We start from the raw sequence: 13650 nt of genomic DNA on the forward strand, positions 1-13650 counted from the left end.
TATACAGCATTACATTTAACTATACAATTACTTAATAATAAAAAAGTAATGTTTGCCAAAATAGCAGTAGATGAGTGAGTGCTCAAGGTCAAGAGTTGTGTTTTGCGAATCATCTTGCTGTGATCATGCTACAGTCACTGAATACATAGAAATTGAAATTGTATTGTGTTGCTGGAGAGAAGATAACATGGTTTGACAACAGCAAACTGAGAGTCCAAAGCCAAGGAAGACCAAAGTTGGTTCTGTTTTTTACTCATTGTGCATCCTTGGACATGTCATTCCAGTATTCTAAGTGTTGACTAACTTACCATTATATAATGATCTAATATGAATCTTATTTTTACATTCCAGCTGCAAAACCCTACAATTTATGTGTTTGGTGGAATCCCATTAATATACTGGCATTGGAAGACTAAGATCAAATTACTTAGCAAGATGTCCTATGAATCACTATATATAAAAGACATGTTGTTTTATTTAACCACAAATCTGGAAAGGGCTTCCTACAATTTTGACCAATACTCTTTTAATTAAGTAACCCAAAATAGTCTATGAAGCTTGCTAGTCTGCTCATAAATTTAGTCCATTCTAACAGTCTAATTGGTGTACAGATATGATTATTTTTCAAAGATTCATCACATATGTGTTTCTGTTCATTTTTGTGTATTTGCACACTGACTGTATCACTAATAAAATGTATGAGAAGTACATATACTCAGACATTTCACAAAAATCATATCATTTCCCCAAAAAAGTCAACATAGTGACAAATATTCTAATAATGGGCAAGAAAATATAAGACCCATTATATTAACATCTGAAGATATCAAACAAACATATGAAAGATTATGTGTATCATCTGGTCCGCTAGCAACATTTTCAGTTTGACATAAGCCACAGTCAAAATATAACCAGATATGTGAGGGGCAAAAGCCTGAAGGAAATCATGCAGGAAATAAATATCCAGAGACCATATTCAAAATATTTAATAAGTGAATATCCATCCCAGGGGCATCTTCCCTAAACTTCTCTTAGAGCTACTCAATTTGTCTTTCTCCAACGAGTCTAAGTTACTTTAGGGGAATACCAGGTTCTCTTTGTTTAGGACACTTAAGTATTATGATATATGTCCTCAGGCCACTGATACTCATTCCTGCATAGATGCAATGCAGACTGATAAGGAGGGCTTGTGAGAGCATGTGAAAGGGGACTTTTAAATTATAAGTTTATGGTGTTCATTTGAACTACTTGGAAAGGGTGAACTCATCTAAAACATACGCATGTGTGATATATACATCAATTACCTCAACAGCTTCCATCACACTATATCTATAAGCCAAAAATGCTTCTAAGTCAAAACAGCTTTACAGATTTTTGCTCCTTATTAACTGCTAAGATCCCCAAATAGTAAAATGTTCTTTGTTTGCAAGACAACTGTCAAGTTCCTATCCCTGAGCTGAGGATGGAGTTGGATGACTCAAAGGGTAAAATATTGTCACTAACTAGTATACAGTGAATCCCTTAGACTATTCAACTCACTAGGTACTTGCAAAACCAAGCCAGTGTAAACCACACTATAACTTTTGGTTAAATTCCAAACATACTGGTAATTCATAAAGGGCAAGAGAGATACATGCTTAAGACTGCAAATGATCAAAATGTCTTTTAGTGCAAAGGAAGACAATGTCTAAACTGGGCTGTCCTAGTAGCAGGTTGTTAACAAAATGATTAGTGCTTAGCCTAGCAAAGTTCATGCACATACTGCTGTGAAAGGTTTGTTCTTTGTTTGTATTTGAACAAATAAAGCAGCCAGTTTCCAATCAATTAAACTATCAGTTGGTCTTCCGGACCAGCAAATGCAAAACTTCTGATCTGGACATTAATCTGGACACTGACCCCAAGAGCAAGAGGTCAGGTCATATTAACTTTTATTTACGAAACAAAAAGTAACATTGTTTAAGGGAAGGATTGTCATGATCTGATTTCTGTTTATTTCTCCACATTGGGGTTCCACCACTCTTCTTCTAGAATATGTATTCTTACCAACTGTGTCTCTTTTGTCTTTATCAATATTTATTGGATAGAGACAGCCAGAAATAAAGAGGGAAGGGCTGACAGAGAGAGAGAGAGAGAGAGAGAGAGAGAGAGAGAGAGAGACCTGTAGCACTGCTTCACCACTTGCAAAGCTTTCCTCCTGCAGGTGGGGACCAGGGGCTTGAACCAGGTCTTTGCACATTGTAATAACCAACTGTGTTTCTTTCTAATGCTCAAATGCACTGTTCTAGCTTACCTCTGAAGTTTTTTTTGTTTGTTTGTTTTGTTTTATTTGTTTGTTTTACTGCTATCTGGAAACTTCCAAGTTTTTCCACTTATTTCATTCAGTCTTTTTTTTCCAGCACTTCCCTTCTGATCCTTTTCACCTACATGGAACTCGTAACTGTCCTATGATATGTACTCATTTTGCTACACTTGGTTGCTTCATTTTTCTTTCCTATAAAAAGTGGGAGTGACAACAAGGGCAACAAAAGGGAATAAATAAATAAAATAAAATATTTTAAAAAAAAAGTGGGAGTGTGTTAGGAGGGCAGCAGTTGTTTCTGTCCTGAAAATTATTGTATCCATTCTGCCTGAGCTCATAGTTAGAACTCAGTAAGCATTTGTTGACTAAATGAGTGGTGAAATGCCAAGTGAATGACTGAATGATAACTTTTCTAAGAATAAAAATAAGAGAGCTTTTACTTCCACTCATAGTTATAAATTCTGAAGTAAGTCGTAGTTGCTAGGTATGGTAAGGAAAATACTATAACTATCCCAATTCACATAATAAAATTTAGTTCTCATTGGCAAATTCACAGATTTCAAAGCAGAATGCTTAAGCAACAGTCAGAGCTATTTACCATACATTAATATTGTCTCCCCAAGACAATAGTTTATTTCAAACATTTATCCAAATACAAAGATAACTAAACAACATTAAAAATAGAATGTTATGCAGCTAGAAAACAGATCTTTATATTCTTTTTTTACCTTTTTTTTATATTTATTTATTTTTTCCCTTTTGTTGCCCTTGTTGTTTTATTGTTGTAGTTATTATTGTTGTTGTTGGATAGGACAGAGGGAAATGGAGAGAGGGAGGGGAAGACAGAAAGGAGGAGAGAAAGATAGACACCTGCAGACCTGCTTCACTGCTTGTGAAGCAACTCCCCTGCAGGTGGGGAGCTGGGGTTCGAACCGGGATCCTTATGCCGGTCTTTGTGCTTTGCGCCACCTGCGCTTAGCCCGCTGTACTACAGCCCGACTCCCAGATCTTTATATTCTAATACCCCCCCCTTGGACATCAAAACCCTTTAATTACCATAATAGCCTTCTTGGGAGGCCTTTGGATAAATATATTAAATCTATGTTTCTAGCATTGACTTGCCTTAGTTTCTTTGCATTAGTTTCACAAACATATATTCAGTCACCCATCTCAAAGCAGTTTCATGATATAAAAAGGTCTTTAGGGATTCATTTTTGAAACTATAAATGTTTGGGGGTGACTAATATGAGTTGTGATTTTAAAAGGCTGCCTCTAGTCTTATAAAACATCACCACAAAAGAATGGTGGAAAATTTAAACCTCAGAGATTTCATTAGGGACTCTAAGGTTTAATTCCGTGGTCTGACATTATCATCAACTAATCAGCTGCTTTTCCCAAAGTTCCCTTCCCATAAGGTTAGTCAAATTTACTTTCAAACTGAATACATTCTTAAAGGAAATTGAATTTTTAAAGACACTTCTCACAACTCAGTGCATCCCCCATTCCCCACCCCTATACAATTTATATGCCTGTGGTTGTAGTTGCAAGGGGTTGAATCTGATGTAACCTTGAATTACCCCTAATTCCCAGTAGCCCATCCCCACTGGCAACTACAGTGGAACAAACTGAGTAACACAGGAGGCTGCAAATTCCCTGGTAAGCAGATCTTCTTCCAGAAGGGCCCCGAGGAGACCTGGGCTTTCACTGAAGGGACTACTTCTATATGACTCCACTAGGGTTCATTCCACACACTCGAATTTTTTCCTCCTAAATTCCTTGGTGTAATCCATTGTTTGGTTTCTTTGTCTTCCTCCTCCCCCCACCCCCACCCCCACTCCAGTCATCTGGACCCAATTTATAAACCCAAAACTGCCCAGGAATTTATGCAGGGCCTTTTCTGGGAGCATCTGGAAGGGAAGTCAAAACCAGACAAGACAGAGGCCAGGCAGGAGCAGAAGATGTGCTTTAATCCATGGGTTCTATTGCAACTAAGTGCCAATGACACTGAAATCAGTGCATTAAGCCTGGAGCAGGGGTGACACAGCAAAACTTTGGGTGTGGGAGGGAGCACCGAGGGGCCAAGAGGAGACACAAGGTAGTATTTTCTTTACCATACCTTGCGACTCTGACTTACTTCAGAATTTATAACTATAAGTGGAAGTAAAAGCTCTCTTATTTTTATTCTTAGAAAAGTTGTCATTCAGTCATTCACCTGGCATTTCACCACTCATTTAGTCTGAAAAGTGAGTATCAGAGGATCTGTGTAAACCACTCTGGAAAGGTGACTTGCAAAGTACACCCTTTTTAGATGCAGGATTCCCTGGTCCTATCCTCATGCCTGCAGTAAGTGATAGAGATTGCATGGTTTCCTCACTGCATGGGTATGCCCTGGACAGCTTGTGGGGATGGAGGTGGAAAGGGGGGGTGGTGTTTGACAACTAGGTGTAGGAATTCCAGTCAGGTGCTGCACTGGCCTGGAGGGCACATGTTCATACAAATATTGCCACAAGGCGGTCCTTCTCTGCACCCCACCCCCGCCTGCCCTCAGCTGGCACAGTCAGTACTGTCCCCTGCCCTCCTCCCACCAGCTCTTCGACAGCCTGGAAGCCTGGAACCACTACAGCTGCCTTCCTTCTACTGCCTCTGGACCAGAAGCAAACTTCTAGAACACACTGACCTTTTCCAGGGGGATGAGGGCAGCCGGCCAAGACCATGCCCCTCACCTCCCCCTCACTCCCCATCCCTGCCCCAGCCACCATGCTCAACCAGAGAGGAGGCAGGAGCAGGTACAATGTCCAGAGTGGAGATGGATTGCCAGTCAGGTACCCACAGGGGCTCCTAGGGGGCCCAAAGCAGCCCCATCTCAGCGTCCTGCCCCCTCCTCTGATGGGGAGGTGCTACTGCCACCCCACCCCACACACACACACTCCAGGTTAGTCCAGCCATCAGGGCACTGCCTCCATAGGAATTGGGCAGCAAATGTATCAGCTTCCTAAAGATAAGGAGAGGCTCACTGTCCTTAAGCGCGATGTACTCAGCAGCACCCTGCTTCCAGGTTCTACAGGACCCCCTTGCACCCTTTTGACAATCCTACCAGCCCTGCACTGGTGCCCTCAGCTCCTGGTGTCCTGGTGAGCACTGAGCCCAGGGCACTGCAGGCGCCCCAGCCATCACTGGGCAGGAGCAGAGGAAGGTCTCACCCCGGGGACCCCAGGAAGGAGGGTGGCTGGAGAGGGGAGCGCCGAGGGGCAAGGGTTCAGAACCCTGCTTCACCATGGGGAGAGACTGCATCTGACTTTGGGACCCTGGCCAGCCAGCTTTTCTTCCCAAGCCACAGAATCTTTTTAGCATCAACTAACTGTCTGTGAGACCCGCTGGCAGGAGGCTTCCTTTCAAACATGGTATTTTACAAATTGAGGAGACAAGAGAAGGAAGCTGGCTCCCAACTTAAAAAAGAAGAAGAAAAAATAGCAATAACACCGATCTGCAGGCAGCTAGCTCAGCGGATGGGAGGATGGGAGGGAGGTTGAGGGGTGGGGAGAGGGGCTGGTCTAACCCCCTGCCCCGGGGCGGGTGGGCTACTTACGTTTTTGCTGTGTGGGGGACCTTTCCACGTCTTGTCCTGTGGGCTCCTAAATGCATTTGTTTGCATGTGCCCGTGCAGCGAAGCGCTAAGGGAAAACCGAAGCCAATTCCGAAGTGCTAAGGGGTGCAGGTACTGTCCATGAAAAAAGAAAGAAAGGAAGAAAGAAAGAAAGAAAGAAAGAAAGAAAGAAAGAAAGAAAGAAAGAAAGAAAGGAAGGAAGGAAAACAAAAGGAAAAAGGAAAAAAACAATCACATGAAAATGATGCTCCGAAACCCCAACAACTAGAAGGGGACGGAGGTGAGGGGTGTGGGGGTATAGAAAGGGGAGAGCAATATCACACCCCAGGGGAGACAGCTAGGTTTCTGCGCTCGCTGCTCCGGTAAGGACCAGCCTAGGGGAAGCGCTCCCTTTGGAGGGTGGGCCCTGGAGGGAGACCTCGCCCAGCAGGGAGCTCAGGCTTGGGGTCACTTGAGGCTCAAAGAGGACTCTGTGGAGCGCTCTGATGTGGGTCTGGGAAGGAGGTAAGGATTTAGGGGAGGTGGGGTGGGTAGGAAGTCCTTAAAAAACAACCCACGCTGGAACATTTGTCAAGACCAGCACACACACCCACTTCGGAAATCTCGGTGCGAGGGGGCCCGTGGCAACTGTGGGCGCTCTACGTTGACTGCAGCCGGCTGCTTCCCCCCCAAAGACGAGCAGCCAAACAAATCCGGCGGTGTTAAGTTTCACCGCTCCTCTGACTTGCAATGACATCACCAAACACAGCGCGCACACCTCCCTCCCCCTCCGCCCCGCAACCTTCCCCCCACCCGGAGCCTGCCTCCTATGCCCCAGTCCTCTACACCCGGGGGTCCCTGAGCCCCCCAGCTCACGCACCGCCCGGAAGCTCGCATTCCCACGGTGGTGGTCCTCCTCCCTAAAGTTGGTGAAGCCCAGAGGTAGTGTGCCCTTCCTTCCTGGGAGTGCCCACCTACCATTACCTTTTCCAGTCATCTTCATCTTCATGGATTCTCTAAAGATATTTTATTTTATACTTAATGAGAGAGAGAGGAGGGAGGGGAGATGGAAGGAGAGAAAGAGAGAGAGGTTGAAAGGGGAACCCCAGAGCACCTTTCAGCTCTGGCTTATTGTGAGGCTAGGGGATTGGGAACTGAACCTGGGAGCTCAGAGCCTCAAGCATTTGCCTTTTTTGCATAACCACTATGTTCCCCAGCCCAATTTCTTGTATTTTCTCTACTCTCTCTCTCTAAAGATATTTTATTTGAAGAGAGAGAGAGAGAGAGATGGAGAGATACAGAGAGAAAGATCAGAGCATTGCTCAGCTCTGGCTTATTATGAGACTGGGGACAGAACCTGGGACCTCAGAGCCTCAGGCATCAGTCTTTTTGCATAACCATTATGCTGTTTCGCTAGTCCAACTTAATGTATTCTTTTTCTTTTTTTGAGATATTTTATTTTTAATGAGAGAGAGAGATAAAGAGGGAGGAGAGAGAGAGAGAGAGAGAGAGAGAGAGAAAGAGAGAGAGGGAGACCAGAGCACTGCTCAGTTCTGGCTTATTGTAGGACTGGGATATCTTCGCCCACCCTGTCCAACGCTTGACATCTCGTCACCCAATCTGGTCCCCTATGCCTACACTGAACTTCTCTGTTCCAGTCTCTTGGAAACAGAGTTGGCAGTCAGCTGAGGTAAAGAACAAACACCTCATCACAGACCCCTGCAAGCGTCAACCCAGCTTTGACCTAGCACGTTATGATTGGGCCCTCCTCAATCGCTATCGAACAGGCCATGGCCAGTGCGCCGCTATGTTCCATCGCTGGGGAGTCAGAGACGACCCAAACTGCCCCTGCGGCTCCAGACAGACTATGACCAACATAGTCAATGACTGCCACCTCTCCAGATTCAAAGGAGGTCTCGAAACTTTACATCAGGCTCAACTTGATGCTGTTGACTGGCTACTGAAGAAGGGCAAATGCTAGAAGAAGAAGTAGGACTGGGGACTGAACCAGGGATCTCAGAGCCCCAGGCATCAAAGTCTTTTTGTATAACCAATATGCTGCCTCCTTAGCCCAACTTCAAGTATTCTCTTAGCTTGGGGTCATCCAGCATCTTTGCCTCTATCCTGTTCACCCACACTTTCTGACATGCCATTCAATTCAAGAGAAGAACCAGTTGGTGATGTAAGGCAGTTGGGAGGAGATAAAACACACATCTGTTGGGAGTAAACTGGAACATGGAGAGACGTAGGTTATTTGCTAAGAAGACAAGAAGATTAAGTCAGTGTGGTTGGAGATGGCTTTGTAGGCAATTGGGTAGAGACAGGATCTCAGGACAGAGATCTGCAGTGGAAAATGTACAGTAGAGAGGTGAAACTGGGAAGATCACAGAACATCTTTCAGAAATTTGGACGCAGCCTAATTTTCTACACTGGCATTCAACTAGATCAACAGGAAAGATTATTATATATATTCTTGGAAACCAATAAATCACTGAGAGCAGCATCCTTAAAGGTTTTGTTTTATTTTTTTGGGGGGTGGGAGGTGGTACACATGTGAGTGCACATGTTATAATGTGCAAGGACCCAGGTTCAAGCCACTGGTCCCTAGCTACAGTAGGAATGCTTTGTGAATGATGAAGCAGTGTGGCAGGTCTATCTATCTATCTATCTATCTATCATCTATCTATCAATCAATTTATCTCTTCCTACCCTCTCAATTTCTGGCTGTCTCTATCCAATAAATTAAAATAATAAAAAATTAAGATTTTTTTTTTTGGTCTTTCCCCACCTCTTTCTTCCTTTTTACTGCCAGGGTTATCCCTGGGGCTCTGTGCCTGCAAAGCTCCGCTATTCCAGGTGGTCATATATCTATCATATTTCTCCTCTTCCTTCTCTTCCATCCTCCTTCTCCTTTTCCTGCTTCTCCTCTTCCTTCTCCAGCTCTACCTCCTCCTCTTCCTCATTTTTCTTTTTGTAGAGGGTAAGAGAGAAAGAGAGAGAAGAAGCAGAGATGCTTGTAGCACTGTTTCACTGTTTATGAAGCTTGCCTTCTAGAGTTTGAGCCCAGGTCATGGGGCTCAGATGAGTCACCACCTGGCTCCTGCATGTGTTCGCGCGTGTGCGTGTGCGTGTGCGTGTGCGCGTACGTGCGTGCGTGTGTGTGTGTGTGTGTGTGTGTGTGTGTGTGTGTGTGTGTAGAATGTGAAACACCTTAGTTAGAGACAAAGACTGTTAAGAAACATAGGGTCTTGGTTCATCATGGTCTCATTCTGTTAACTGGAATCATTTTAAAGGGGGACTTTGAGAAAAGTCTGAAAATAATTTATTAAAAATTACCTAATATTTATTTTGGGGGAAGAACATTCACGCAGATTTTGCTGAGTAGTTAACTAAAGCAAATTGATATCCAGTAGATTACAAGTTAGAATATTTCTCAGTGCTTCCTTAAAGGGAAACTGGAAGACATCCTTAGTTGGATAGTGAATTACTGTTTTCAGTTCTGCTCCTCTATGAATTTTGTTTTTTATTATTCATACTTTACTGATATTCTTTCATGTCATGTCACTTTCCTTCCCAAATACTCTAGGGCATTTAATACTAGGACATTGCTTCTTTTGTGCTGAGCTTTTATTTTTAGTCTGGTAAATTTACTCCTGTGCATTATAAAGCAGCTGGCAAAAAAATTATATCTTTTCTGTTTCACCTGTTACTGGAGCTGCTGAACTCTACATAATGTGCTCTTCTACCTTGTAGGTGTCCAGATTCTTTGAAATACTTTGGGCTATGTTGAGCTAGAGGGATATTTTTATTCTGACTTTTGATAGAAAGTGTAACTTATTAAGACAAAGCTTGAAAATCAGTATTCTGCTTTGACGAAGATGCAGGCTCTCTTGACACATTTTGCATCAAAGAGTTCACCATTTCAAGTGCACCCAGTCACATTCTCTCAGAAGAATATGATCTGTCTTAACTGTTCAAATAAAACCTGGGTCGGGGTGGGAGATATGACCCAGCAGGTGAGTCCTTGCCTTGTATATATGAGGCTTTGGGTTCAATCCCTTACACTGAATAAAATGTAGTGTTGTTCTCTGGTCTCTGTCCAACTAAAACACAACACATACATAAATAACATTTCACCCTTCCCTCAAAGTAACAAGGATTAAAATGTGCAGAATTATTTTTCTCTGCCATCTTAGTTCCCTGTTTCTCATTACTCCTTTATGGTGTTTCCCTGTTATAGCGATTTAACTCAGATTCCATGTTGTTAATTTGTGAAAGTAAACTATATAGGCTACAAAATGGATTTGAAGGTAACTCATTTTTCTCTTGAAAGGAGACTTAGTCAGTTTTATAGCATAGTCAAGGGACTGGATAATCTGAATCCAAACAACAAATAAGACTAAGTTAAAGGAATACATATAGAAAACCATCTCCTTAAGTATTCTGATATATTTTTTGTCTGTCCTTCCAAAAGTGCATGTGTGTATTTACAGTTTTTTTTTTTAAAAAAAGTTAAAATATGACCACAGAATGTCTGTTACAATGGGCACCATGCTTCTGTAATAAAGTACTACAGTGACAACATTCAAGCCTGTCAGCATTTCCATTTTCAACACCTTTTGAATAAACTTTAACAACTATACCATCACCAGAGAGCAGACTAATATTCACATGTACATACCAAATGAAATTAAAACTGATATTTTGGAATTTATGAAACATGTCAGGGTTTATCTGCTGACTCCCTCCTCTGTTAAATGGGAACAATTGAAACGATGAGCTTCTTATAACAAATGTTGTAAATTGTGGGGTACAGAAGAGAGACTGAGGGAGACTTCTCCGCAGAGATAGATTTCTTTAAACCTTTTTAATGCATCTCCATCCAAATTCTTTTACAGAACAATTATAATAGAATTATGTCATGGTAGTAACATGTATTTTAGGAGTAAAAGGAAATTTTCCTACTCAGTTTTAGTTTTCTTGAACCACCTCTGGCAATTTCCCTTATTTTTCCATTGAAAAAAAGTAAGTTTCTGGAAAACATGTTACTTTAAGAAGTAACATGGCCCTATTCTAGATGTGCAAAAATAGCATCATTTTCAAGTAATAGCTTGAAAACATGCTAATAATGGATGTCCTTAGAATAATAATGTCACATGAAGTATCATTTAATTAAGCAAAAGATCAATAAATATATGTCACTGAAACAGGGAACATCATGTGTGTATTAAAATTTAAAGAATAAAATGTTACCTTATAAGAAATTTGACGTTATTAGTATGTTTAAACCTCTGTGTATTTGCTGCTCTCCACATCTTTTTTTAAATTTATTTATTTATTTATTTATGAGGAAGATAGGAGGAGAGAAAGAACCAGCCATCACTCTGGTACATGTGCTACCGAGGATCAAACTCGGGACCTCATGCTTGAGAGTCTATTGTCTTAGCCACTGCTCCACTTCCTGTACCACTCTCCACATCTTTTTTTTTTTTTTTTTTTTTTTCCGCCAGGGTTATTACTGGGCTCGGTGCCTGCACCATGAATCCACCACTCCTGGAGGCCATTTTCCCCCCTTTTTGTTTCCTTTGTTGTTGTAGCCGCCTTGTGGTTACTATTATTGCATTGTTGATGTTGTTCGTTGTTGGATAGGACAGAGAGAAATGGAGAGAGGAGGGGAAGACAGAGAGAGGGGGAGAGAAAGATAGACACCTGCAGACCTGCTTCACCGCCTGTGAAGCGACTTCCCTGCAGGTGGGGAGCTGGGGGCTCAAACTGGGATCCTTACGCTGGTCCCTGCGTTTTGCGCCACATGCGCTTAACCCACTGCGCCACTGCCTGACCCCCTTTCCACATCGTTTAAGATTAAAGAAAATGATGACGTAAGCTATAAGCAGTGATGCATAGGACTTGAAACTATAAAATATTTCTATGAAAACATCATTAAAGTACTTCAGTATCTCAGCATCAAAGAGACTGAACCCCATGGGCAAGTGAAACTAAAATGTCAAAATGACTATGTAAGTGGGAATACATCAAATTGAAGAGCTTCTACATATGAAAGAGAAAGCTCCTGGAGTCCTGAGGTAGAGCAGCGGGTTAAGCGCAGGTGGTGCAAAGTGCAAAGACCAGCATAAGGATCCCCTTTGAGCCCCTGGCTCCCCACCTGCAGGAGAGTCACTTCACAAGCAGTGAAGCAGGTCTGCAGGTGTCTATCTTTCTCTCCCCCTCTCTGCCTTCCCCTCCTCTCTCCATGTCTCTCTGTCCTATCCAACAACGATGACATCAATAATAACTACAACAATAATAACTATAACAACAATAAAACAACAAGGCCAACAAAAGGGAAAACAACAACAAAAAAACATAGTAAAGAAAAAGAAAGTTCCTTAATGTTTAGAAAGCACCCAGCTATTGAGAGAAGATATTTACACATCACACATTAGACATGAGATTGATATTGAATGTCTACAAATACACAACACAGTTCAGTAACAACAAAACAACAGATATAAACTCCATTTCATTACAAAGTAGGCAGAATATTTCAATAGACAGTTTTCTTCTTTAATTTTAAAAAATTATTAAAATCTATTTTAAAAATATTATTATTACTAATTTAGTAGAACAAAGAAATTGAGAGGGGAGGAGGAATGAGAAAGAGAGAGAGAGAGACAGAGAGAGACAGAGAGAGAAAGACATCTGCAGAAGAACTCCCCTGTGAGTTCAGACAAGGGACTTGAACCCAAGTCCTTATCATAGCAACATGTGCATTCAACCAGATGCACCACAGCTCAGCCCATAGTTATTTAAGAAAGGTAGTTCACAAGCATATGAAAAGAAATATTATTCATGTATCATTAGAGAAAATCAAATTAAACCACAGTGAGATACCATCTCACGCTCATGAGAATCGCTTACATTAACAAAACAGGAATTGACATGTATTGGCAGAGACGTGGAAAGAAAGGAATTCTGTTATACCATTAGTGGGAATGTTAGCTGATACAGCCTCTATGGAAAACACTATGGAGAAGCTTTAAACAAATAAAAATGGAAATATCTTATGACTCTGCAATGTCATTCCTAGGCATGTATCCAAAGAACTTGAAAATACTAATTCAAAGGAACATACCAACTCCTATGTTCATAGCTACTCTATTCACAGTTACTATGAAGTGGAATCAACCTAAATGACCATCAGCACGTGACTGGATAAAAAAAAAGTTGGGTGGCATATATTCAATGGAATACTATTGTGCAATTAAAAATAAATATTAATCGGGTGGGGGTGGATAGCATAATGGTTATGCAAACAGGCTGTCATGCCTGAGGCTCCAGAGTTCCAGGTTCAATCTCTTACACAACCATAAGCCAGAGTTAATCAGTGTTCTGGTAAAAATAAATAAATAAATATGATATTATGTATTTCAGGAGAAAAATAGATGGAACTTGAGATGATTGTGCTTAGTAAAGTCAGTAAGGAAGTAAAAGAGAACTACATATGGAATATAGGGGATTGAAACACATGAAGTTGCAAACACACAAACACGTCACCAAACTCTTATCTACGGTGGCTATCCATGTGGGGAGGAGACATCACAGAACACTGGTGGTAGGTATGGTGGGGAACTATACGCCTACAATCTTATAAACCATTCCTAAATCACTAAGAAAATATTTTAAATGAATATTTTAGGGCTGAAAATATAGTGAAGTCAAAGTGCGTAGGACTATCATGGGAGAGGTTACAGGTTCAATTCCCAGCACC

At 41.7% G+C, this 13650-nt stretch overlaps 1 protein-coding gene across 2 annotated transcripts in view; it reads right to left on the minus strand.

Annotated features, from left to right (window-relative positions):
* COL24A1 (collagen type XXIV alpha 1 chain) overlaps window positions 1-6555 on the minus strand; it is a 353825-nt gene extending 347270 nt beyond the window's left edge. Inside the window, exons 1-2 of one of the 2 annotated variants that reach the window (XM_060202277.1) lie at window positions 6493-6555; window positions 5886-6017 (exon numbers count right to left, since the gene is read on the minus strand). In XM_060202277.1, the coding sequence (XP_060058260.1) occupies window positions 5886-5941 (56 nt within the window). In that variant the 5' untranslated portion in view covers window positions 5942-6017; window positions 6493-6555. Of the gene's footprint in view, window positions 1-5885; window positions 6455-6492 lie in introns of those variants that run through there. The other variant, XM_016191238.2, reaches the window with a different exon arrangement.
* Window positions 6556-13650: the final 7095 nt, after the last annotated feature.

The sequence above is a fragment of the Erinaceus europaeus genome, chromosome 11, assembly GCF_950295315.1.
Source record: "Erinaceus europaeus chromosome 11, mEriEur2.1, whole genome shotgun sequence".
NCBI classification, from domain to species: domain Eukaryota; kingdom Metazoa; phylum Chordata; class Mammalia; order Eulipotyphla; family Erinaceidae; genus Erinaceus; species Erinaceus europaeus.